Genomic DNA, 27,421 nt, shown 5'->3' with positions numbered 1-27,421 from the left:
GAAGTCCCTAAACCGTGGATGAACTCCGCCTCTACCTTGTATAAAAAATCTGGCTTGAACAAAACGCACACAACGCATACGTGTAAAAACACTCTGCCGAAGGTTAAATCGAGACCTACACAAACAAACCCTCCAGAATATGGTGACCAACATGTGGAATGAGGGAGGTGAGCGGCAGTCACAAAGCCCAAGGTTTTAGAGGAGCGAGTGAATGCATTGCTATAGCGCTGAATGCCGTGCTTCAGGTTTTTTTTTGTAGATAGAATAAATTCCTTCAGGCGAAAGTTTGATTAATTTATGTGCTCAAGTATTACTTTAATTACTCGTTCTCTTTTTAATTTCAGATCCATTCATTGTGGTACCTTGCTGCATTACCAAAGTGTCAAGGCCAAAGTTCAGTTAATTTAAAATTTCAATCACCTTGCCTTCCTGTATGATTGACGCACAATGTTCGCTGTCTTCAGCTCCTTGATATACTCTCCATAAAGGAGACAAGCAGCATAGGAGGCTGTCCACTCCCACAATGGAATATGTATATTTACTCCTGAATCTGAGGCTCTTCTCCGGCACTCCTTTGACATGGTTGTTGAATTGGCATCCTTCTTAAAAATAATAATAATTAAGCCTTTATTAGTCCCACAATGGGGAAATTACAGTTATCTGCATTTAACCCATCCCGGAGGAGCAGTGGGCTGCTAAGAAGCACCCGGGGAGCAACTGGGGGTTAGGTGTCTCGCTCAAGGACACCTCAGCATGTTGACTGTAGAGGGGTTTGAACCACCAACCTTGTGGTTACAGGACAAGCACTCTACCTGGTGTGCCACAGCCGCCCAGGCACAGTTCTTAAATCCATAATATTTTGGATTTGTCAACCACCCCCAATATTCAGAACCTTCAGCGTATCGCAGATCTGATCCTTCTTTCAGCTGAAGAGCTTTCTGAACCCACCAGTGACCTCTTGACTGTAAGATAGTGAGGTCCTCCAGCTCTGGACAGACTTCATGGCATAAGATTTGGGGAATTTTTCAAACCCCCAACTTCAGACAGTGTCACCATACAGAGTAAGCCTTTCTCGGCTGAAATGGTCAGCCTTTATGAGAAAAAAATATATTTTTACCTCTGGTTCTGCTGAGTGAAGCCAATGCTGAAGTGTCTTAAACCTCACATTCTCTCTACTGGCCATCAGGGGGCGACTCCTCTGGTTGCAAAAAGAAGTCCTCTCACTTGATTTATTCCCTCAGTAAACATTGTAAACATGAGTTTATGGTCTCTATCTCTAGTTTTGAGTATTCTTCAATACAACATGATGTTCATTTAATAAATGATGGTCAATTTAGAGTCCAATAGACCATAAAGCAGAGTATGCTTTAGGGTGGGCTTACTGTGATTGACAGGTCGCTGCTGCTACCAGAACCGCTCTCCCTCAATGCTCTGCATTCCAAGTATGGTAACTTCCGTTTATTGAAAGGCTTCAAAACGGCAGTCCAGAAACCAATGGGTGACGCCATGATGACTACGTCCACTTCTTAGATACAGTCTATGATTTTAATTGCACATCAACCTAACCTAACAAATTAAAGGTGCCCTGTGAAGTTTACTTTCAGTATCTCAACAAAATGCATGAGTTCTAACAAACATGTTTGAATGTATTTCCTTCATCACAAAATCACCGTAAAGCTGATACAAAATTGTTTTTTTAAAATGCTGCATTGAAACGTTCACATTTGCTCGCTAGCAATTTTCTTCTCGACTGCTTTCATTGGCTCACTGCTATGTTTGTTGGCCAACTGTCGACCAGTAGGATACTGCGATACCATTGGCTGAATATGGGCTTACACGTATACTAGTGCGAAAATAAAGAATTTGGACACTAAAAAAACACTTCTCCATAGCACTACTATTGGTCAAAAACTCCATGGGGTTCCTTTAAAATTTGTACACAAACACGTTATGCTCATACTATCTTTTCTTTTGATTTTATTTTCTTTGCACATAACACATAATAAATAAAAACACAAAACCAATTCCAGGACAGTTCATTGGTACCGCAATACCTCACGCTAAACAGTCCAAAATAATAGGACCAAATAGGACCAAAAGTTCTGACAGAGGTAACAGTCTTTACATGAGGACAAACAGGACTGTGGGACCAAGACAAGTTTCATGGATGCTGTTATGATTGAGTGCCCTGTTAATTTTAGCCTTTGCATAAATGTCACCCTAAAGCTCAGCTCATGTGGAGATGCCACACCCTTATTGTTTAGATTTCTCCCACGCAGGCCGCGGGAGGGCTCTCAGCTGACATTTTGCTTCCCGCTTCCACTCGGACGCACTCCGTCTTTAAATTAAATTTAAAGACAGATTGAGGTAACTGCACAGATTAGAAGGTTCCACTTAAAGCGGCGTCCCCCAAAGTGGAGTTTACCCGACCAAAATTATTCCTGCCACAAAATTATTTTTAGCACCTCAAAGACTTTCCCTTGAGTGACAGTCGGATCTATTTTGATTTCATGGCTGTGCTATTCTAAATCTGAGCAGTGATTTTTAAAATCTTTTTTATGACACACGAGCCAATACCTGACTTGATACATTTTTCTAAATAATAAATGTATTTTAGCGTCCATGAAGGAGATACAGGATCCCAGGCCCAGACGGCATTAATAAATCATCAGGAAACCAGGTGAGGTCACCTTCGAGGTCAGACTATTGACCTTAAGGTCACAGAGCTGAATGTTTAACCAGCCAGCTCTGTGTTTGCACTGCTCTGAGTCTGAGAATGCCTCTGCAAAGATGTCACAGAAACACACACTCTCCACACGTGAGTCAGCTGTGTGTGTGTGGGTGTGTTTGTATGCATCTGTGAGAATTTTTACTCACACACACAAACACAGACACCATGTGCCATGTGGAATGCTAGTCTGCTGGCTGGCCCGGCTGTAGTGTCGGGTTGCAGTAGGTGTTCCAGGCTGTGTGACCCTGGCATATCTTTGTTTGTTTTATGTCACGGCCCCTCCCTCTGGGGGGGATGACAGTCCAGCAGTGCCTGAGGGGGGGTGAAACCTGAGACAGGCAGAGCTTAGTAGTAAACAACAACTCCTTTTATGAGGCAGAGGAGGCTGCCTGCTGCATTCAAATGTTTTCTGGTTAGGGCAGTGGTGCCAGCAGCCCCCTGAGGGGTCTTTCAGGGGCGGTCCTGGGGAGGAGGGGGCAAAATACATTTAATGTCACCGCTTGTTCATTTAAAGTTAGGACAGTCTGGGTTTAACTTGAGACCAGATGGCAACCTCCGATTCTGCCGAGTGAGGCCAATGCAGAAGTGTCTTAAATCTTGCATTCTCTCTACTGACCATCAGGGGGCGACTCCTCTGGTTGCATAAAAGAGATCTGGTTGTATAGAAGTCTATAAGAAAGTGACCCTATTTTTCACTTAACATTGTAAATTTGAGTTTATGGTCTCAATATCTAGTTCAAGTCTTCTTCAATACATCATGATGTTCATTTAGTAAATTGTGATCCATTTAGAGTCAAATAGACCATAAAGCAGAGTATGCTTTAGGGCGGGGCTACTATGATTAACAGGTGGCTGTCGTTACCAGAGCTGTATACAGTGTCTCTATATCACCCCTCCACATTTCAAATACGGTAACTTCTGTTTATCAGTTGCAAAGAAAACATAGTGACGGCCTTAATCCAAGATGGCTAAATCGCCGAACTCGAGGCTTCAATACAGCAGCCCACAGACCAATGGGTGACACCACGATCACTACGTCAACTTATACAGAGTCTATGCTTGGGACGCACTGTTGACGCAGTGATGAAACAAACATCCAGAGGAGGATTTAATGCTACTGATGGCCTTGAGATACAAAAGAAAGTATCTGAAAGTAGCCTTTCACACATAAATTCTATGCCGGCTTTGTTTTTTTCAAGCTGAACCAAACAACTTGCTCTAAAACAGCAAAAGAGATGTGACGTTTACCAAAACAGCTCCGCATCAAGTGTGCCGAATAACATACGCTTCCAACAGCAACTTCCAGACCACTTTGTAGCTTTGGAAATTAGCTGCTATTCTCGGTTGCTGCAGGTTAGCTGCTAACTGCTGCTCGAGTTTTAAAAATGTTTTAATCTTCCGGTGATTCATACAGAAAAGCGAGGCGGAAAATACGGAGCATCCCTTGCCTTGAACAGGCTGAGCGAAAGGGGCTAGTAACATTAACGCTAGCCCTTCATATGTTGACGTTAGCTTAAATGTTGGTAAGTTGGTTTAAGGGTTTGTTCCAGCTGCTTTGTTGCTGCTTCTTGACTCTCATTGGGTGCGATAATGAGTTAACATAACATAACATACTTACTGTCAAGAACCTTTGGCTAACATTACTAGCAGAAACTTAATATTAGTCAAACGTATTTAATAATTATTTTTTATTTTTTCAGAATGATACAAATGCAAACAAATTTTTTAATGATGGTTAATTGTAACCACGTAGCCAAAAGTCATTAATTCAGGAAACTTACTCACTCTGTGTGCGAAATTGCATACTGAATTAGTGTGTAGTGCAGTCTGAAGAGAAGCAGTGCATCTTGGGGCTGTAGGGTACTTGCAGTGAACTTTCATCTCAGAAATTCGTGCTAATCAAGCAAACATCCGGGCGTTTCTTGAATACACAGAATACACATACTATGCAGTTTCCAAGCACAACGTACACAATTCCACGCCACTCTTATGCCTTTGCGATTTTGAACGCAGACTTACACAACAATATGTATCTCAACTTGGCCTGCATTAGCTGTTAGCTACTGGTCATACCAGAACATGTAAGGCCGTATTAAATAAAAGCAAATGATACATGTATAGCTTATGAATTTAATCTGTAAGAAGAATCATTTTCTTCTTTTAAAAAGTTCAACAGCATCATAAAAGTGTTAAAAATCTGTGTTTTATTTGGTTTCAGACCACTACACCAGCTCACATAAAATGTGTCAGTTGTAGCTGGTGGTGATTTCCCCCCCCCCATATAGTTGTGTACTTCCTGTTTAAATATTGATTAAATATTGTCCCCTTTTTATAGCCAGAGATCTGTGGTGATGAAGACCCAAGAGCGCGTTGTAATTATTCAGGCCGAAAAAATGACAGCCTGTAGGATGAAACACAGCAGCTCCGCATTACTCCTGTAACTGAAGGCCACTGTGAGATGGAGGGTTATGAATTTATAGTTGGACCTTTTGAACACAGCTGTCTAATGTATGTTTGGTTTTCTCAATGAGAAAAATCATTTTCTTTAAAAAAAGTTCCACAGCATTTGAGGAATAACTTTTTCTTTATCTTTATTTATATTTCATATGATGTTAAAAAATTGCCAAATTTAACTTGCACACGGATTTTTTCACAGTATTTTTTTTTTTTGATTGGTTGTCAGCTGCTCGCCTGGTGTTTCTGTGTCACCCCCCCTCCCACTGAATAGAGTTTGGGCGCTCCACTCTTTTCTTTTGTTGTCGAACGCACCCCATACAGTCCGGCCCCTTCCCCCTCGCGCTCTCTTTTCTTTTTCTTTTTTTTCTTTCTCTCCCCACCCATCCCTCACTCACTCCGCTCTATCCGTCCAGGGTGACGCCAGTCCCTCTCACCCCGCCCCGTTCAACTCAGTCCACTGCGTTCATCTCATTCCTGCTCCCATTCCGCGCATACTTCGCATCCTTCGGGAGAGTCGCTACGCGTTTCACGTACTTGGCGCTTCCCGGTTCCCTTTTTTCCCCGTCAAACCCGAAGCCGCGAAGGGGACACTCCGGAGTTCGCGTGAAGTGCTTTCCCCCGACGCCGTAGCGACTCAGAGCCGCGGATAAAGTGTGGGAATAAATCCATAAAGAGGCGTACGAATCGAGGTAAGTTCCCAAGGAAGATCCCCCCTCCTCTCACCCTACTCACCCCTCGGACGCTTCGCTTGTTGCTAAAACCGCCGAAGTGGTCACTGGAGCTAAAATTATGAAACCTCGCGAGCGAAATCGACACGCTCAAAATCCCTTTTATAGATGTTAAACAAGTCTAACAAGCTCATTAATGCTCCGCCGCGCGAGCTTCGGGAGCGATGGGATGTCGCTTTCACTACAGTTTCACCCCCTCCCTCCTCCCTCCTCCCTCCTCCCTCCTCTCTCCTCTCTCTCCCGACATCAAAAACAATCACTTCTTCTTCCTCTCGTGTACTAAAAACACGCGCTGTCGGACAGTTCTCCATCAGAGTTGCGTTCACGGACTGACCTACGTGTAGCGCGGAGAAAAATACGGGAGAGAGATGGGGGGGGGAAGCGTTGCCGCGGCACTGCTGTGGAGGTAGCTTAACAAAGCTGGGAGTGAATGGGGAGACTTGTTGCATCGGCGGGGTTTTTCTCCCCCCGACACACACACACACACACACACACACACACACACACACACACACACACACACACACACACACACACAGGCGGGCGGGCCTCAGTCAACAGGGAACAGGCCGGAGGCTGATAACGTGCACGCAGAACCGGTGTTTACCCAGTGGACAGAGCACATTGAACGTTACAATGAGAACACAGGCTGCAAACTGCGTTTACTCCCATTGATCTTAAAAGAAAAACATGCTAGTATTAGGCACCTATTTTTACAAGCTTAATTTGTCTCCACACCACATATTTCACTGTAGATGAACGTTTCAGACACATTACGTAGATTTTTTTGTATTTGGTTTCATACCACTACACATGATGTTAAAGGTGTCAGTTGTAGCTGGTGGGGATTTTTTGTAAGAGATAACAGCTTATTTACCCTCCCCCCCACCTCTTCCTCAGTAATAGCCTATAATATTCCCCATATAGTTGTGTACTTCCTGTTTAAATATTGATTAAAAGGACTGCTCCAGTCCCCTTTTTATAGTGAGAGATCTGTGGTGATGAAGGCCAAAAGCACAATGTAATTATTGGGGGCGAAAAAATTACAGCCTGTTGGATGAAACACAGCAGCTCCTGAAATGCTCCTGTAACTGAAGGCCATCGTGAGATGGAGGGATATGAATTTATAATTTGACTTTTTTCTTCATATAATTAATGTGGCTGAACACAGTTGGCTAATGGAGGTTTATGTTTTGTTTTGTCAATGAGAAGATGTTCACCCAGGGACAAATAATAATGACACAGTGAGTTATGATTTTAAGAAGAAAAAAGAGATTGATTTGGGAAATAATCTGAAGATTGAGTCAATTTTCGAATAATTTTTCAAATGCTTTCAAATTTATATATATATATATATTTCTTCTTTAAATCATAATTGCTCACAGCAATGCTCTTAGAACGCTCGAGAACTCACATACATTTGGAGTTTTGAGAAGCTGTAACCAGTTTGTTTGTTTTATGCTTGAAAAATTAACTAAAAACAATGAATCAATGACAAATACGGTTGCTGATTATTTCAGGTCCACCGCTGCTACGAAACGATCAGTGTGTGAGATAGAGGTGGCATTAAAATGACTTTAAATAGCGGGAGCAAATCACAAGAAAATAATCTTAATTATGCAAAAAAGTATTTTAGGAGTTTCTCACCATTTCTGCCTTCATTAAGGTAGATGTGTATTTATTTATCTGGTCATTTTGTGTGGGCAGCTGGCCATCAGCGTAAAATATTGATACATTTTCTGTGGTGATGCTCTCCCTCTGAAACAATAACTACGATGTCACTCCTCCTGAACATGTGGATCTATAAGAAGTGACACAAATTAATTATTATTTAACCCTTTTAAACCGTCTGTGTTTAAATCTCTGCACTTTTTTTTGTGCCTTTTTATTAAGTGTAAATCAGGCAGTGCTGAGAGTGTAACAGGAAGGAGACGTGTGTGTGTGTGTGTGTGTGTGTGTGTTTGTGTGTGTGTGTCTTATTGTCTTTGCTGTGTCTCGGCCTGCGAGTGTACAAAGCTTTGTCAGTCACCCTGGGCAAACAGCCTCCCGTCGTCCCTCCACTATCCTCCCCTCACCCCTCCCCTCTCCCCTCTCCAGTCCGTTGACATCTGTTTTGAGTGCTCCGTGCACCTGTAGAGACCGGGAAAGTGTGTGTGTGTGTGTGTGTGTGTGTGTGTGTGTGTGTGTGTGTGTGAGAGAGAGAGAGAGAGAGAGAGAGAGGTAGAGAGGTGGAGGAGGAGGACGAAGCGAGGCACAGAATGCAAATCCAGGAGTTTGTTCTGGGCCTAAGCAACGCAGACTGGCTGACTAACGACCATTTGGTGTGTGTGTGTGTGTGTCTGTGTCTGTGTGTGTGTGTGTGTGTGAGTGTTTGCCTCTCGCTGTCGAGGCCAGGCCGGCCTATTGTTGAGGCAGCAACAGGCGTCGGCGGATGAGGACGCACCATATGGCCTCTGTGTGCTTTGGCCACACAGCCGCTGTGTACGTGCGCATGTTTGTGTGTTCACGTACTTCGCCAATGCTGTGACAGTATGGTTGGAGCTGCCCCTCCTCGTTCCGTTTCATCTGTCGTCTCATTTCTGGACGGAGGGGGGGGCGTCAAAAATCCGGCACACAGATTTCTATGGAGTCGGGGATTAGGAGGCGTAATCCCTCAAGGGGGCACGAACGATGTCTTGTGACGTCCAGATGTAGTCCCACTTTGTTCATTTTTTTCTTTTCAGTCCAACATTTCAGGCGAATCAACAGGTAATCCGGTGCATCCCGGAGTTTATGTGAGTGCTTGTGGTTTGTGGAGATGTCTGTGTTGTTGTTACGAGGTTATTGAGGTGTCAATTTTCTCTTTTTATATATTAAAAAAACAACAACCCAATTTCCTTTAGATGCTTATTAAAACCAGCTCCTTCAGTGTCCCCGGCAGTCTTGTTTCGATTTCCTGTCTTTTTTACACATCTCTTGACAACATTGCTCATAAATGGGCTGATTTTCTGCCCTCACCTGAAAGTGACAGGAGTTGAATATACGATAAATTCTGCGTTTTTTGTTTTGTTTTTTAAAACCGGATAAAGAGTTAAAAAGGAGAAGGTAAAGCTTGAGCTTGTATGTAATGAAATTTAAGGAGCGGAATCGAGGTTTATTAGAGCAACAATGCTGTGTGGGGGGAATAGAGGGGAGGTGGGGAAAGGGAGGGTTGGGGGGGAGGCTTTGTTTAGGGTATGGGGGGAACAATGGGCGTCCTCCTGGGTGGGGTGGGGCAGAGGGGAGCCTGTGCTGGCTCGCCCGTCTCTCCTCGTCTTCGTCCCCCGTCAGTCAGTTTGTCTGTCTCTCCCCCCTCAGAAAAATACAACTCAAATGTACCCTTTTTTTTTTTATCTGAGCTGGGTTTCACATAACCCACAATATGTTACTATTAGCTTACTTTGCCAATGATAAGAACGGTATTTACCATACAGGTGATTCTGAAACATCTGCTGTTAGATGATTGTCATCTATGCTGCGTCATTACATGTTTAAGGAAAGGGAAAAATGACAAAATCAATATTTACAAAGCCCTACTTCATGTCACTTTCATTCTCTGCGTTACACAGACATTTCAGTTACATAAAGTTTTAGGAAATCCTAACAGTTCAGACAGTTTATTTCTGCAGTAAAAGAAAGAAACAATGACTCGATATCGAAAGAGACATCGAGACATAAATGCTACTTTTACATCCCAGCTCACCCAGAAGTTGCTGTTTCCTGCTGTACAGTAAAAAAAAAAGTCCTCATACGACAAGTAACAAGGAAAGTAAAATGAAAGAGAAATGCAGGAAAGAATAGCAAACGAGTGGCTGTTTTCTTTGCTGTGTATTTTAAAAATCTAATTTACCACAGATTATTTTAAAACTCTCCTTTTGAGAATTCAAAATACACACAAGTAAAATCGTATACTTTTTTGTATAATTAAAACATCAATGTACACTTAATGTCGCAATCTACATACAGACATACACACAGAGTTAGAGGAAACAGAGCTTTACCCTTTACCTGCCAAGTTTAGCCATTTTGTTGACCCATGCTTCACACATTGAGAGCATTTTCAGGGTTATCTGCATCATCATGACGTTCCCATTCAGCGAAGCTGCACTATCAGTTACGATTCCGTGGAAACTTATTTTCTCTCGTATTGCATTTGTGTTTGAGATATAACAAATTTGCTTCTACTCATAGTCTGCTGAAGTCTGGGTATAGAGGAGGTCGATGCCATGCCAATTTTCACAAGGAAAAAGGTTCAAGAGTCCCTAAAATGTCTGTTTCAACCAAAAGCCCATTTGTCCAACAGCCTGTTGTCCTGAAAACAAACACCCATTGTTCCAAGGGCCCATTGGTCCAAAATTACAAACTCTGCAACAAACAGAAGCACATGGCTAATTATTATGCAAAATGACATTGTGGTAGCAACATTCCTACCATTCCTACTAGCAACATTCCTACCATGGCAAGAGCATGACCCGCCATACTCTCCCACTGGTTGGCTTACCCTGATATTCTCACCCTATACCTAACAAACTCAGTCATAATGCGTCAACTTAACTAACAAAGGCAACAAGTAATGATTGGCAGAGTCTTCAGCTTTAGGAAAAAAATTGGAACGGTCCCATGACAACTTTCTGCATAATAAAAAGCCACGTGTCTCTGTTGCAAGTAAAGTTTGTAGAAAAATGGGCCCTTCGGAACAACAGGGGTTTCTTAACAGGATTAACGAGCTGTTGGATAAATGGGCTTTCGGTCCAGTGGGACATTTTTCAGACCGTTGGAGTTTCGGAATAATGGGCAGTTGAAACAATGGATCCCAGGAGCCTGGGATGGATTGGTTGGTCAACACAGGATTTCCACACATGAGGCTACTACTGTTAGTTTCCCACGTGAAAACAAAAGTTAATGTTGGTTTATGTTAATTTACGCTTGTAACTTAAATAACCTGACAAATGTGTTTATGTTAAGCCAAACCCGGATGTTCTACTAAACCTAACCAAGTAGTTTTGTTACCAGCATAGAACTAAGTAATTTTGTAGCGCTTTTGTTTTGTTTAAAACAATGTTTTACCACCGGATTAAAACTGTAACCGTAATCTTGAAGAAAATATGTTTCCCTTGAAACAGAATTGAGAATGCAGTTTAATTGTATGGGAACACAGTTTTTCAGGAGAAAGGGTTGGCATGGACATGATCTCAGTCTTTTAGGAGTGTAGCAACAAGCAGTTAAATGGCGCAGAGTATGTCATGTTTCCTGTCCTCAGCAGGAAGCGAGCTGGAAGTCTAGATTTCCACTACCACTGCTTACTTTCCCCGGTTGGGGGAATTGACACGATAAACACTGCAGAGCGGGACAACAGCTCACTCTCTGCTCTCTGGTACCCTCGCAGTGGAAAAATGTTTCCCTGCTGTTGTGCTCACGACCTCGTTTTTTTGTCTTCAGCGGGGCCTGACACTGATACTTGCTGTCGTTTGTTCTGTAGCTCTCTGATAACATCCCTACAATCCGTGTAGATAGTTATGCATTATTCAGAATAAGCTAAATAATGGCGGTGTTTAAAACCAACGGAATGAAAAAGTGAACAGCTTCTTTTCTTTCCCTAGAGCCCTGTAACATTTCCTGGCAATTTTGTTTTGCCTTTTTTGTAGTTACTTTTTACTAGCGCCTGTGAATGACAGCAGAACATGTTCACACCATCCACCTTCCTTTAGTCAGTCTTGTACATTAAAGTTGAGTCGTTCATAACTAATATACATAACCTTTGTTCAATTTCGTGCACCCAGAGGTTTTCCTGACACAGCCTTATTTCGTCCGTTTATATGAACTGTAGCTGCTAGCTGTTTAGCTTGCTTAGCTAACGTCTTTGCTGTCTTAATGGCAACAGTTATTTACCATTTTACCTTTCACCATCATTTAGTAGCAAACAAGTACAGTGGTTACTTCTTTAGCATTTGTTAAAAACACACCTCTTTGGTTAATCAAATTTATATGGAAGAGAAAAAGTGGGTAGGCCAACCATTGTAAATATTGATAAACTCGAGAAAGTTAATATTAAGTTATGTTATACTGTATCAATTCTCAAAAACCCTATTGATTTTTAATTAATCGTAAATATATAAAGTATTGTGCACAGACCTACCACAGCATGACATTATGGAGAAATCAACTATCAAAATATCTTTTACCAAATATAAATCAACATTGGGACAAAATTGTTCGGTTGACCATTTTTGCTTTTGCAAAATAGTAACACAATTACATTTTTGATAAAAAACATGAGTAATGTGTTTATAAGGTAAAGCAAAATAATAAAACAGCTAATAAGTTCAGAAAACGACACCAATTTACTATAATAGAGCCTTTAAAACCAGTAAAAGACACGTACACCATATGACAATATTACAAAATCTAAGGATATCTAGTTCGCTTTATTATCATACATACCGTAGTTGTGACCAACATTTTGGGTGCGCTGACTTAATTTTATCTCAAATTACAGAGGTTAAGACAATCTGACTAGCCTGTTTTCCTTAAAATAAGTTCTGCGAATAACATGTTATCATAACTGATAAAAAACGAAGGCCAAAATCATGAACTGTAGCTCATACAAAGCCAAGTTCTAACCTTTTAATAACCCACTGCATACCAGCATGGGATGTATGGCCGCCGCACTCTCTACCTTCTGACCTGCCTCGGTCTAAATAAAGCAATAGCCACGTCTTAATGGACCACAGATGGAAAAACGCAGTTCAGGGGCTAATTCACTTTGTGTGTGTGTTTTGAGATCGAGAGCAGAGCATATGTTAGCCGTAGATTAGCTGTAATTGTTGTGTGTGTAGACGGAAGTTCACTGTACTTTCTCTTCACAATCACGAAAAAACATACATTGCTCCTTCACCAGGTGTGAAACAAGTCTGAAATATTAACGCACAGACAAACACACTTGTGGTTTCTGTTCCCGGCACAACGCGGCCGAGTTCACACTTATTAAATGGTGTTGGTATTGCTGCAACCTCCCCAGGCCTCTCTGTCTACTGGTGGAATATATCGTCTCCCGTGTGTGTGTGTGTGTGTGTGTGTGTGTGTGTGTGTGTGTGTGTGTGTGTGTGTGTGTGTGTGTGTGTGACGGTCTACGTGTGACGCCGAGCCCTCCACACCACCAGGAAGAGGCCACACAATGGCTCTGTGTGACTCAGCAAAAAAATTAAGAACTGGGGGAAGAGAATAACAGAGAGAGAGATGGAGAGGAGAGCTCCTAAGCTAAACCCTTTTACCGTCACACATCTCCAGGAGGAAATAAGCACTTCACTGTATCAGCGTGCAATCTGCGACCAATTACCGTGTGTGTGCATAAATGGTAATGCCTCCGTGAGAGGAGATGGGCGAAATAATGAGGAGTGCGCGGCGCGAGTCGCTGCCTACTCGCAATTCTCGCAAAGCCAGTCTCCCTCTCTCTCACTTTCTCGCCATCCTTCCTCAAGTGTGTATTAGCGTGGAGGGAGAATAAAAGAAGCTGTGCTGATTTTTCGTTTTGCCGATGCTGCTTTCCCATTCGGGCCCCAATGACTTCGTTTTTGTGTTTTTTAAACACGAAATTGGGTCAGAACTAATCAAACCATCTCCAGACTTTCTATAAAGGTGATTATTTATTTTTTTTCCCCCACCGGCATTGTACAAGATGAATTTATCAGTAATGGATTAATTGAAATCGTGACCATCTGAACTATAATGAGTGAATGCGGAGACGGCCTCAACGGCAAGACAAAAATCACGACTAATGGAGAAAACGACTGATTATTAAATTCTACGGTGGATAAAGAGGCACCACCTTCTAGGGTCAATAATATCCATTACATAACACAACTTTGAACCAAAGTAAATTAACGCGGTATGAAGCTTCCCGTTAATTGATTTTGCATGTTATCTGACGCAGCTTTTTTTTTAATATTTGAGATAAAGTCCACCATCTCATTTCCTGTTGGTGAAATTTGTCACCCGGTTAATGGCAGTTTCTTTCTCTGCTTGGGTGACGTCTGTTTACATCTGGCCACGAACTCGTCTCACCTAATTTCTTGTGTGAGTGGGTCATAAGTAGCCCTGTTGGACTGTGGACGGTTATTTTGTACCGAATAGCTGAACGGTTGAGTTTTTTTTATGTTGGCTTGTTTAGCAGTGGTTTCTGATCATTAGTGGTAATTCTGGACACACGCATTTTGTTTAGCGATGTAAACAAAATGTGGGTGCTTCTAAATACGGTTGGGTCTTTTGAATTTACTCCTGAATTGCAATTCTTCTAATGGAAAACGGTATTCAAATTTTATTTCTATAGTCGGAGCTTCTCTGTGCGTTGTTAACGAAGCTGGTATGGCCACACATGCTTTTTTTGTGTGCATGTGAGTCATGTGGCAGGTGCCACTGATAATTAAACGTAAAATCCAGAATTTTAGCAATGCACCAACAATGGGAGGGAAGAAGAATGCCAGCAAAAATCTACGTAAACAATGCAGGATTTAGAAATCAGCCTTGAGCATGTTTTGTGAGAAGGGCTGTTTGTCAGGCCTCAAAGACTTTTCTTTGGTGAGTAAATTAATGTAAGAAAAACTTTGTTAAGCAAAAGAAACAATATAGCCCAACTGATACTGAACTCTTGAGGCCGATACGGGATTTATTTTTCAAATCTAGTAACATGTCAGCCAATCGTGATTCTTTTTATGTTTTTGGGTGTGAGATGACAGCAACAGGTCCTCCATCGCGTGTTAGAGATTATTTTTTTGTTAAAACTGCAGCTGCGTTGGTCTACCAGCCTCTTTTACCATCGATAAATCCCATTGATCACTTCACAGTAACTCTTTGAACGCAGCCAAGATCGTTTTTTAGAACTAATAGAATACATAACTATATGGTGTGACAATGCAAAATTTGTTCTTACATTTTTCTGCAGAATTAGTTAAATCCAAAACATGCCACCGAGTAATTTACAAAAAAAAAAAACTTTGCTTCATCGTGATTCTGCACATATTAGTGTAATAAAAGAAAAAGGGGTATGTTTGGTTCGTTCCCATAGTGACCAGGGCGGCACTCAGGGACAGATGGCACATCAGCGCTGGCTAAATATCATACACTTAAATACATTCCGACTGTTTGAATAACATGAGGTGCAAATTATATGTCCGCTGTGAAGGCTGTTAGGGTTCCAAGATAAATGAAGCGCCCCTGAATCTGTTGAGAAATCTACCACTTTGGTCGCATTTGCAACAGGGTAAAAAAAAAAAAAGGTCCTTGATGGAAAAACACAAAAGGCACCTAAATAAGCAGAAAATATCACCTCAGATACTGAATCATTTTTTCTAGCTGTAAGGGAACATTACAACATGGCAAAACATTGTAAAGAGGAACCATGTTTGCTTAGAGGATTATGAGAAAATCCTCTTTTATAAAACCTGTGTGTGTGTGTGTGTGTGTGTGTGTGTGTGTGTGTGTGTGTGTGTGTGTGTGTGTGCACATGCACATGTTGGAAGCAGTTAAAACAGATGCCGTTGAGTGGTCCAACAGAGGAGTGAGTGAAAGGAACTGACTAGCATGTGATAACACATTCAACTTGCCTACCAACAGGACCCCCTGCTGACACACACACACACACACACACACACACACACACACACACACACACACACACACACACACACACACACACATCTAAAACCCCCTCTGGTAATGCAGGCCCAAGCACATCAGTCGCATTACATTTCATTACAACCTCACTGGCCCCGCTTTTAAGAATATGGCCACTGAGAGCTGTTCTTACAAACACATATGTGCAGTTGGCATGCGGCAAGAGCCTGCCGAGTGCTCTGTGACGGGAGCGAAAGAGGAAGAAAAGGCGACACAGAGGGGAGACCATGAGAGTCCAAGGCAGCTGCAGGGCTGTGGCTGGATGCCCCGTGTGTGTGTGTGTGTGTGTGTGTGTGTGTGTGTGTGTGTGTGTGTCTGTGTCTGTGTGTGTGTGTGTGTGTGTGTGTGTGTGTGTGTGTGCGCGTGTGCATGCGTGTTCTCCCCTGAGGGCTGGCACTGACACCACGAAGCCTGCTCTCCCTGGCTGAAGTAGGCCCAGGCCTGCCTGGTGACAGAGAGAGAGACGCTTGGAGAGGTGGGGTGGGGGGCACCCAGGGTGCAGAGGAGTCGCCCAGTCAGGGTTGATTGTTCTGTGACTAATGTCTCTCTCCGGCGTCCATCTGCTGCCGGGCCCCCTCTCAAGCTCACGTCTCCAGAGCCTCGGTTAGGATTCTTCTGGTGACCATGAAACCTTTCTCTCTGCTCTGCTCTCCTGGTTGTCCCCACAATAACCACCTAAAAGTCACCGCAGTCCTGGGGTGCATTCAGGGCAGTGACATTTCCGTCCAATTAATGATCGGAATTCATTAATCCATTGCAGAGTCCATCCTCCTAGTCGCTAGCTATTGGTGATTTAATGCCTCAGTCGTTACCGATATTACTTTAAGCTGCTATAATCAATATTTCTATGATAACAATACATCAACAGAGATACCTGATCTTTTTGGCAGATTGTCTCACGTACCGCTGTCAGGATATAGGGACAGTTTAATGAAATTATGAAAGTTATTTTCAATTGAAGTTACCAACTGCCGCTTTAAGTTCTAACTAAGCTTCAACTTTTGAACTTACAAAGTGTGAACTGACTAACAGCAGGCTCCAGCTCATTTGAATGGGATCTCAGCTCTCTGGTTGATCAGCTGCTTGTGGATAATTTACATACCTAAATCATTTACAAACATCTACACATGTAGGAAAGAGAGCCTTCACAACAATGGGATTTATTCAACATTTGCATGGTGTGGCACGGCGGTGCAGTGGTTAGCACTTCCGGCCTGACAGAAAGAGGATTCTCTTCGTCCCTGTTCAGGCTTTTATTGGTTCCCCCTGGTTTTTGTAGAGCTTGGATGCTTTGCCGCCTTTCAGATATGGGATGTTAGGGGTTTGGGGGTACTCTCCCCAAAAACTTTAAAGGATTTTGACTTAAAAGTATGCAATGTTACTTCATTTTGGACCATTATTGTTACCATAGACAAAAAAAGCTTACTGACAAAACTTGCTATAGATACATAGTTGAGTTATTACCTTCACATATCAAAGCCTTTAGTCTGATCACTTGATTCTTCTGGCAATGTTCGCCCTATGAAATTCATATTCTGTAATTTAGAAGAGCAGATTCAGAAATCTGAACATAATTTTATCAGTGTGTGACATCGGGCATTTGTAATCAACTAGTTCCGTTCCAAATTGATGTAATTGATTTCTTTATTCATATTTTGGGCTCTTTTTTCGGCGGCTGAAGCTGGAAAAAAAATGACCAACACATCGCATATTCACACATCCAGCAGACATTGGGCAACATTAACACTGACTCCAAGACATGTCACTGTCCTTTCTGACGAACATAACTCCAATATTTACTCTCCTTTTAGCTCTGCTTTGGTCTCCGCCATCATCTGAGGAAAAACTATTTCTCCGCAAAAAGCTCCACTGTGTTCTCCAGCTAGTCGCAGACTTTATTTATCAGAAACAAGATCATCGAGCAGTAACAAAACAATGAGCTAAAAGACCCTAAAAGGCAATAAATGCTGACTGCAAAAAGCCTGTTTCAGTTATGATTAACCTGTCAACGATTTGACTACTTTTTCTTCAATTAATACAAGCAGTCAGATAGATCTGAACTCTGGTTTTACTTACAAAGTGCTTTAAAAAATCTGACTACAACGGTCTATAATATAAAAAATTGACTGAAAATATTTTCAATTATTTTTGCAGGGCATTACAAGGGTTTCTAATCTACAAAAAAAAAAGATTTTCACAAATAATTTCTAAGTCAGGGCATTACCTGAATGTCTATGGTATTTTACACTGCATAAATTAGCTTAGCGGCTAACGGTCTTTTCCTAACTCCTAGCTCTTCTTCTCTTGGTTCAAGCAACTGCACGGTAGCTACAATCTAATTTCAGCCTTCAAGACAGTTTTTTCCCCAGCCGAACATTGTGGGAACATAGAAGATGCTAATATTGGAAGTGAGGACAACAAGTTAGCGGACTGCAACGTGTGTGTGAGTGTCTGTGTGTGTATGCTCCGACCTCGATGAAACACCAACAGGGAGAGAGAAACAAGCGCGAATTAATCATCAGAAAAACACAGTAAAGCATACATCCAGAATTTTTTGCAACCTCCACGCGCTCTCCACCTTCTTTTACCACCAATGGTAAATGGAAATAGCATATTTAGCCATATTTTTGGTGACATGTTGATTGTTGCAACACTCATTCTAATAGACAGCAGGAGTGGTTTGAAAAGTTTCTATGGATGTTCCCATCCTTTATTTCCGCCATTAAAATTGACATCATTGTAACCAAGATGATATCAGTCCGTGTTACTCGTGAAGAAGGACCCTCCACTCTTTTTCGTGCACACAGTTGCACAAACAAACGCAGAGAGGAAACAAATCTTGCTGCTGGTGCTTAACCGCACAGCCCCGCTGGATGAATGAATCCTTGTTTGGATGGCTAAGTGCTGGGGGAGAGGGGGAGGGAGGAGGGGGGAGGAAAGCAAGGGCGGGTACGTTTGAGAGGAAGCGGAAATGAGGGGGAATAGAATAGAGCGTGAAGAGAGAACCAGAGGACAAACTAGTAAAAAAATAACAAAAAACAGCAGATCTCGCTCATTACACACGGCTCGGTGTCGGTTTTTGTGGGGTTTTTTGGGGATCCGCAGTGTTTCTTTGCCCCAGGTGGGGCAAAACGGATGGGGTTAAAATGTGTCCAAAATGTTGCCCGCTGCTTTACAGGCTTCAGTTGCTTTTGTGCAGTGCACACTGTCAAGTGTAATTGTGTTAAAATTTGCCAGACACACACACACACACACACACACACACACACACACACACACACACACACACACACACACACACACACACACACACACACACACACACACTTCACACTGCAGGCTTGTGCAGGCTGTGGCAAGGGACAGTGCATGGGAAGTGTGAACAGTAGAAGAGCAGACAAAATGACATGTGTTCGCCCAAGGAGCTGGCACTGTAATTGTGTGTGTGCATATGTCAGTGTGTGAGTGTGGTGTGTACTACGCTGGCCCTGCTGTTTACTGTGGGGGATTTTAGAAGAATTGTAGGCAGCTGGCAAGCCCCTTCACTTTCTGTTTTTTTCTTCTTAAATGTGCTAGTAGCTGAGTGTAGTAGTGGTCTCTGTCTGTGTGTCTGTCTGTCTGTCTGTCCATCCCTTATTCACTCTCTCCACTTATGTGCATGTGGATTTGATGTTGGGCTACCACAGCGGTTTAACAAAATAGGCAATTTCCTACATGAAAAGAAGCAATAATTTCCCTCGGGCAGCTGGGATGCAGGCCTACAATGTGTTGATCGGGACTTAGAGCTGCACAGGGAAAAACATTTTCTTGGTTAAAAAAATGCCGATGTAATATCAGCGGGAATCGCAGAGTGGGCTCCAAAGAGAGGAGAATGGCCCATTTCCACTAAGTTTGCCCTGTTTTCTGAGATTTAAATTCTGGGTTGTGTTTCATCACGTCTGTTCAAACGAGAGTTGAAAAAAAAATCTAAATTTAAAAAGTGGAATTTGAACCATCTCCTCAACAGCAGCGGTGGAGCAGCACACCATTCAGAGAAAGCTGGATTTACCAACATTATCTATGTTGCTCAGGGTTTCAGGATGTTGAAGGACATTGACTATTGACTCTTGCTATTATATAGTTATATAGAGTGGTATCACTGTATGCTGTATTTGTAGCTGAAAGCTCATTCTAACTCCCACATTGACTGTCATTGACTCCCATTCGAAATATTAAAAAAAAAAGCATTGCAGGGGCCTCATACTACCTTTATCCCTACTGAGTTTTTTTTTTGGTGCACCAAAACAAAACTTAGGTCAACCACTTGATCAATATGCAACTCAACAGGTGCATATTTTTTCAATCTTAACTGTAAAACTGATACATTTTTCTTTTTTCAAAACTAACAGAAATAACAATGCGCTGATTCATTTAAAAAGCCCCAAAATATTAATAGGGATTTTTCAAAAATGTTGACATTAAACAATATATTGTGTGGTCGAGTGGACTGGGGCTGTGTAATCTAACCAAACCCACCACAACAGCTATATCCACCATTATTAATAATATGATGTCTGTCATCATATCAATTGCGACGTCTTTCGCCAGCATTTAGTGTGCTTCATTGACAATTAAAGTGAGTTTGTCTCTCTGTCCGTCTATCTGTTCCTCTCTCGGATACGCGCTGTACGGAGGTAATATGCAATACCGCTAATGCAATACTTTCTCTTCTGTTTTGTTTCTTCCTTTTAGGTCACCCGCTGTCTGGTGTCGGTTTTGGACCATCTTGCTGAGTTGTCTACAGTCTACCAGCCACTTTTATTATTGGATTACCGTTGGCAAAGCAGCAGAAGCTAGGATTAGCATTCAGTTTCCAGTTGTCCTCAGCTGGCTGTCCCCACAGGGAGTTAATTATTTCCATTAGTACAAACGTCAGCTTGAGGTTACCATTAGCTTTTTAAAAATCCCGCCAGCGACTTGGCGTCAAACTGTTAGCATTAGCTCTGAGTGCACGTCTGCGAGGTAACGTTAGCTGCCAGTATGGATCGTGGTAGCTGGAGCGGCAGCGAGAGTCCAGGGGACGACATGGAGAGACTGAGCGACTCGGGAGGGGATAAGACCATGGACGGGGACCCCGAGGGGGTCTGGAGCCCCGACATCGAGCAGAGCTTCCAGGAGGCCCTGGCTATCTACCCGCCCTGTGGAAGGAGGAAGATTATACTGTCGGATGAAGGGAAGATGTACGGTGAGTAATGGGGGACCGAGAGATGGAGGACTTAAACTGCTTTACTTGTGTTGCCAGAAAAATGTTGGGAAATGGCCGTGGCCGAGATTGCCTCTTTAAGTTTTTTCCTCAACCAATAGCAAAAATATTGAATTTAAATTACATTAAACAGAAAAAGTAGCAACTCTTTACCATGGAATGTTTGGTATTATTTTCTTAAACAATACATATCATTTTTGAATGAGTTGGTGATCTACTTTAAGCGCTTTATATACGCGTATATCTTTCATACATAAGGAGGAAAATCTGGAATGCAGCTCAATTACAGTGCACATGGCGGAGGACACTTGTTGTTTACCTAGTGATGCACCATATTAAGAGACTGGGTCATTTTGATTGTTCAACCCAAATTCACACATTGCGTCGTGGTAGAATGTGACATCTCTGCAGCGGTGTTGTGAACACATCCAGCGATCGGGTGAGCTGCCGAGACTGTCCGTGAGAATTACCGGTTGCACGGCCGTCTCACAGGGTCTCGAGTGTTGAAAGGAGGGATGCAAGTGTAAAAGAGAAGAAAAAGAAGCGTGCTATAGGTGCATCATGTGTGTGCGTGCACATCCGAGAATGAGCGTGACGCTGAGAGAGAGGGAGTATGTATTAAATGTGTGTGTGTGTGTGTGTGTGTGTGTGAACTAATAGAGTGGTGAACAGATGGTCCTCTGGCTGCCACCAGCTGCGCCTCCCTCCCTATCTCTTTCACTCTGTTGTTTCCCCTAGCTCCCTCCCTCTGTATGCAGAGTGCACTTTAGTGATTTCTTTATGATTCTACTGGAGTTCTTAAGGCTTATGAGTATTAAAAGAAATCCCAGATATTGGATGCCTTTCTGCTCCCTGTGCACTCTCTTGCCTCTGGACCCTGACGGATTTAAACACACGCTTCATGGCTAAAAAGTATATTGACACCTGGAGATTTTGACTGTATGTAAACATTTCCCATTCGCCCACAGTAGCATGATTATAGTTTATAAAGTCTGGTCTTGTTCCCAGTCTGTGTTCCAGTTCATCCCGAAATAGTTTGGTTGGCTTCAGGTACATCCAGCCCAGTCAAGTTCTTTCACAGCAAACTTGGAAAACCATCTCTTTAAAGCCGCACTAATACAGCATCAATGTATTTATAATAACAATATGTAAAAATCACTATGTGGAATGTGAAAAGTGTAGGGACAAACCCACAAGAATTATTATCCAATTTTGCAGTTCCTTTGCACTTAACTTCTTAACATCTTCTAGCTTGTTTTTTTTTACGCCTTGCAACTTTAGTGTTTTGGTTCACTCGCAGCACTCCCACCATCCTCGTTTCCAACAGCAGCAAGACGCTGTGCTGCTAAGCTAGAAAAACTTGAAGGCTAGAGTAGAGTGCATTTGAATAGGATAATAAACCCACTGTACACGCTGGTGGAGACCAAAACAGAGCTAAGAGGAGAGTGAATATTGGACATTGTCAGGTGCACACAACTCTAAATGAAGGCTAATGTTGGTCTGTGTCTGGATGTTTAAATGGGCAACTGCTCTAACGTTAGCCATAACACATTTAGAAGGAGATAATATGCCAATGGTGAGTTTACAGTTTGTTTCACAGCCCCCAAGTGGCCAATATTGCTGGGGCCCACTGGAGGGTAGGGGAGACACAGCAGAACCAGGACAGCCCCCGGGAAGCCTTTCAGACCCCGCTGCAGTAAAATAAGAAGTTTTCTAAAGGAAGTCTGGGGCTTGAAAACACTACCGCTTTTGTCCAAAGGGACAGCCAAAATCGTCACAAATTCAAAGTTCCTCGTAGTAACTTGTAAAATGTCTCTTAAATTGAACAAAGGGCACCGAATCAGGACAAACAATCCCTGACCCAAAGCGCAATAGTAATTAATGTCCATATACTTTTGGCCACAATACAACTCCATGCAAGCACCTTTGTGTTATTGATTAGCCACCGATCAATCAGTCTCACTCTGTTCTCTTTACCTTGTTGACTTTGTGTCCAAGTTGTCCATGGTTTAACACTGTGGCCTAATCGAGTTGGACAGTGTGTGTTTTCTGAGGCAGAGCAACGTTGGACGTAGAAATCAGCATGTAGTTATTGCTCATGAGGCACACCGAGCAAGACAGGCTCACATTTGCATAGTTTTTATGAAAGTTGTTTCATTTGACTTTTGAGAAAGGTGGAGGCCTAATGATTTTATTTTTTTTTTGCAAGGAGAAAAAGCACAATTATATCTTTCTAGGTGCGCAAAAGCAACATGCTGAAAGAACGTAACCTTGAAGTTACTTTAAAAACGTTCAAAGTAAAAAGGAAAAAAACATCGTTATTAATGGTGTTTTTGTTGTTTCCTTGGGCAAAACATTAGTGGTGAAATGAGTGGCGGGTGAGTATTCCTTCAGAAAAGAAAGAGTCAATATCTGATGTGTAGGGAACCTATGTGGGGCACCCACCCCACCACTGGTTGCAGGGAAATGGAATGATAAAGGAAAATGTGCAAAAGGGCCAGGAACTTAGTGGCAGAGAAGCGAAGAAAAAATGATAAATGGATGTGTATAAAAGGGAGATAGGATGAAAAGGTGAATAATAGCGCTTTTATTCTTGGCTAAGGTACAGCAGAGGTACAGTGTAATGGCCAGTGGCTTTGTCCCCTACAGAAACATTGTATGGATCCACTGGATGGATATGAAAGTAATTTAATTGGTATTGAACCCTCTCTGTCTCCTAAGGGGTGGATCAGGTACATGTTCAAAACAGAAGTATTACCGAGGGCCGCGACACACTGTGAATGGTAATGGGTGAAGTGTAGGCTGTGGCGACACAGATCACAGATATCTCCCAGACATCTTTACTACAGCCTTATTGAAGCATTTGATCCAGTTTTGTTGTTAGTTCTATACAACGCGCCTTTCAAGGGATTTCATTTCTTCTTACTGGGGCTGTAGCATCACATCCTTCATCACGGCTGAAATGTGAAAAAGTTGCCTGTATACACAATTCAGTTTGGCAAGTTGTATCTAAGGTGCTTAATTCGAAATTCAGAGCTTTTATTAAGCAGCAAACAACTATTTGCTATTTAAAGATATAGTGTAGTAATGGCGTCACTAGCTAACAAGCTAATGCCGCCACTCTGCACTGCTAGTTGCTAGCCGACGGCTCTGCGGTCGCCATGTCGAGAGCCACGTAGAGGCAGTCCCGCGATCGTAGCTTTGTTGTGAATTTTGATTTTTAGCGCCTTTAAGTCTTATATTCAAACTCCCGTTAGCTCTGGTTTTGGTCTCCACCAACTCCCGAGCCAAATATCTGTCTCTAGCTAAAAGCACCGTTATGTTCACAAGCTAGTTGCGAACTTTCTGTCATAACCGCCGTCTGCTGCTGCTAGAAACTGGGTAGATAAGATCAGATGAGACGATAAAGATATCAAGCTAATGTTGCACAAAACCACTAAATTGCTCTATCGACCTGAGGGCAACTGCAGAGGCAGGTGGTAATTCTCTTCTTTGACAATGAAATGACCAACATATACAATGAAATCAAAAATCTAGATATAATAAAAACAAAACGGTATCATGCAGTCCACTGCAGGTACACTTTTTTAAAAATAAGTAATTAGTAGAAAGGTACAATATGGTTCTACATCAGACGTAACAAGGCATCCAAAATTTTATCCACAAAAGGTTTTTCCTCCTCACATTTGTAACTGCTGCTGACTGATCTTTGGTGTTTGTCGACGTCACCACCTGTTGCACTCTGCAGGTGACCTCATCTGTATGCTAATAAATGTCCAGAGCTTAGTTATCGTTTAAAGGAACTGGCAGTAATAAATGGAAGGTCCACTGTGTGGTTAGCTGGAGCAACAATGGTTAGAGCCGCTGCACCGGAAAAAGTAGTAAAGTCTGTGCTGAATGGTGTATGATAGATAGGTGGTCTTTGGGACGTGCACCACTGTACCAGATGGAGACATAACAAATGGTGGTTGCCACTTAAACACTTAAATTGTCCCACGGTAGGACTCTGGGCCAGAGTGCTCTGAGTTCTTCATAACTCTGCTAATTGATTAAATGTGTCTTTGGAAGACCACGAAGGAGTCCCAAAAAAGTCCCCAAATATTATTTCTACGTTTTAAATTAGATTACATTAAATAAGTTGGCTTTTTTGTCTCTAGTGTTGCGTTTACATGGTTGTTACCTCTTGGAAAGTATTGCATTTCAATTGCTTCATCTGAGTTTGGGAATTTCCCTCCTCTCTATTAACTGCAGATTGAGTCACTTCTTCAGTTCTAAGATTAAGTCTGCTTCTTGTTGTTTTTTTTGCTCTCAAATCATAACTTCAATTGTCCAAAATCACAGAACTAGCATGTTAATTTGTGTGATTTTTTTTTTTTAAATAGCGTCGCCTCCCTCGATATCTGCTCGCACACAGAGCTGCTTCAGCCCGGAGATAGAGATTGGGAGGGGGGGTGCTTCTGTTCGTCACGGTTAATGACCATCTGACTTTGGCCTTGAAGTCTTTCACTGGGCAAGTAGAGAGAGAGAGAGAGGGGAAGAGGGAGGGAGCAGAAGGGAAGCCCATTCACTACAAGAGGGACGGAGGGAGGGGGGAGAAAGGGAGCAGCCAGAACGGATGGCTGGATGGATGGCTGGATGGTGTGTGTGTGTGTGTGTGTGTGTGTGTGTGTGTGTGTGTGTGTGTGTGTGTGTGTGTGTGTGTGTGTGTGTGTGTGTGTGTGTGTGTGTGTGTGTGTGTGTGTGTGTGTGTGTTCTGGAGAGTTTTTGAGAAGGAGGGAGGGCGAGGGATGTGTGCCGCAGGGTTAGTGAAGGATGATAATTCACCGTTAAGCCTCCTAGAAAGACCAGCTGGCCCCTCTGGAGTCAGATGTCAGCCTCAGCAGCCAGGGTCTGTGTGTGCGCGCGCGTGTTTGTGTGTGTGTGTTGGCACTCATGCATGTACATATACTTATCTGTGTGTGTGTGTGTGTGTGTGCGTGCTGTCGTCAGTCGCAGCTTTTGACTTGCTAGAAGGAAAACACCTGCATGGGGGAAGCTGTAGATGTTATCAGTCTTAAGCTCCCTATCTCAGTGAGAATGGGATTGGTCAGAACAGACACACACACACACACACACACATATGTGCAAACACACATGCACGCACGCCATCTGCTAGTTAGTTAGGGGCTATTGTTGCGAGCCATTTGGGTAGTGTGTGGAGGGGTTTGGCTTTGTGCTGATCTTGACCATCAGTTGGCCAGCTGGCCTGACTTTGGTTTTCCACTCCGGTCGCGACAGAAAACACGCCGGGAGACGAAACAAACTAAGCCACAGAGCGGGAAAACATGCTCGTTAGCAAATTGAATAATTACATAATTTCATAAAAACTCTCCCACATCTGAACATATACACACGGGTTTTCTGCTCCTTTTCCTCTTTCTCTCCGTGTCTCGCTGTCCCTCACTAATCTATGCTAGCCAGGTCATGCTGAGTCTGCTGTGCTCCCTATTGAATGGGCTGAATTATTCAGCATTGTTAGCGTGTGTGTTTGTGCGTGTGTGAGTGCGCGCACATCGAAAGCATGGGTACAGCTGGCCCTCTGGTTCCTCTAATCAGGGGACGGCCGGTCCGCATGAATACCTGTATTGTTGGGTCATGTGTATTCAGGGTTGTGTGTGTGTGTGTGTGTGTGTGTGTGTGTGTGTGTGTGTGTGTGTGTGTGTGTGTGTGTGTGTGTGTGTGTGTGTGTGTGTGTGTGTGTGTGTGTGTGTGTGTGTGTGTGTGTGTGTGATTTAGTGCGTGTGAGCGCGTGTTTCCAACGCTCAAGTGTGAAACCGCGCGTCGCCGGGTCAACGGAGCTGAATCAGGCACTGAGTTGTTTGTCGGGGTCATATGATTTGTGCTTGTGATCGAGAAGGAAAGATAGTTCAAGTGGGGTTGAGAGTGCGTGTGAAGGTTTCACCAGTGTGCTCTGTGTCTTTTCCCCTCCAGGTCGGAATGAGCTGATAGCCAGATACATCAAGCTCCGAACAGGCAAGACGCGGACGAGGAAACAGGTAATGATGGGAGTGCTCACCCTAAATCCAATCACGCCGTCTATGGCATGTATCACAGCATATCACATTATATACAGACGTGATGAGGGGAATGGTGCTAAACGCAGTGGTTGAAGAGAATGGCTGAAAAGCTGAGCAGTAGTCGACAATGGGAGAGTTTGGGGAAAGAATGGAAGTAATTTAAGGCCGCATTTGGCCAGATTTTATGGGTCCATTTTCTACATTAGGAGAAAACGAGGAAAGGTGGGCTTACTTAATCACTACAAAAAAAATGTATCTACAGGATCTCAAAGGTTGTAATTTAGTTTTTTGAAGTGTTTAACAGTTACATCATCTTGCCATTAGGGGTCACCACTGTGCTTCACCTCTTTCAGGGAAACTCGCATGGTTGCTGTGGGTTACTTCAACAATTTTGAAGTTGTAAAAAAAACATGTCTAATGTCTCCAGAGTTGCGAGAAATGTCCCTTTCTTGCTAACATTTAGAGTTTTCAACTATTCCTTCTGAGAATATTTAAGTATTTATCGCAAAAATGGCAATTC

The 27,421-nt window shown here is 42.8% G+C and overlaps 1 protein-coding gene across 1 annotated transcript in view; it reads left to right on the top strand.

Moving 5' to 3' along the window:
• The first annotated feature begins 5,684 nt into the window (after window positions 1-5,684).
• The window catches only part of tead1a (TEA domain family member 1a), a 40,398-nt gene continuing 18,661 nt past the window's right edge, over window positions 5,685-27,421 (top strand). Inside the window, exons 1-3 of the mRNA XM_054619267.1 lie at window positions 5,685-5,877; window positions 20,335-20,827; window positions 26,816-26,880. Coding sequence (XP_054475242.1) covers window positions 20,623-20,827; window positions 26,816-26,880 — 270 coding nt within the window. The 5' untranslated portion in view covers window positions 5,685-5,877; window positions 20,335-20,622. The remainder of the gene's footprint in view (window positions 5,878-20,334; window positions 20,828-26,815; window positions 26,881-27,421) is intronic.

This window comes from Anoplopoma fimbria, chromosome 19 (assembly GCF_027596085.1).
Source record: "Anoplopoma fimbria isolate UVic2021 breed Golden Eagle Sablefish chromosome 19, Afim_UVic_2022, whole genome shotgun sequence".
Taxonomy (NCBI): Eukaryota; Metazoa; Chordata; class Actinopteri; order Perciformes; family Anoplopomatidae; genus Anoplopoma; species Anoplopoma fimbria.
This window is presented reverse-complemented; position numbering and strand designations above follow the sequence as displayed.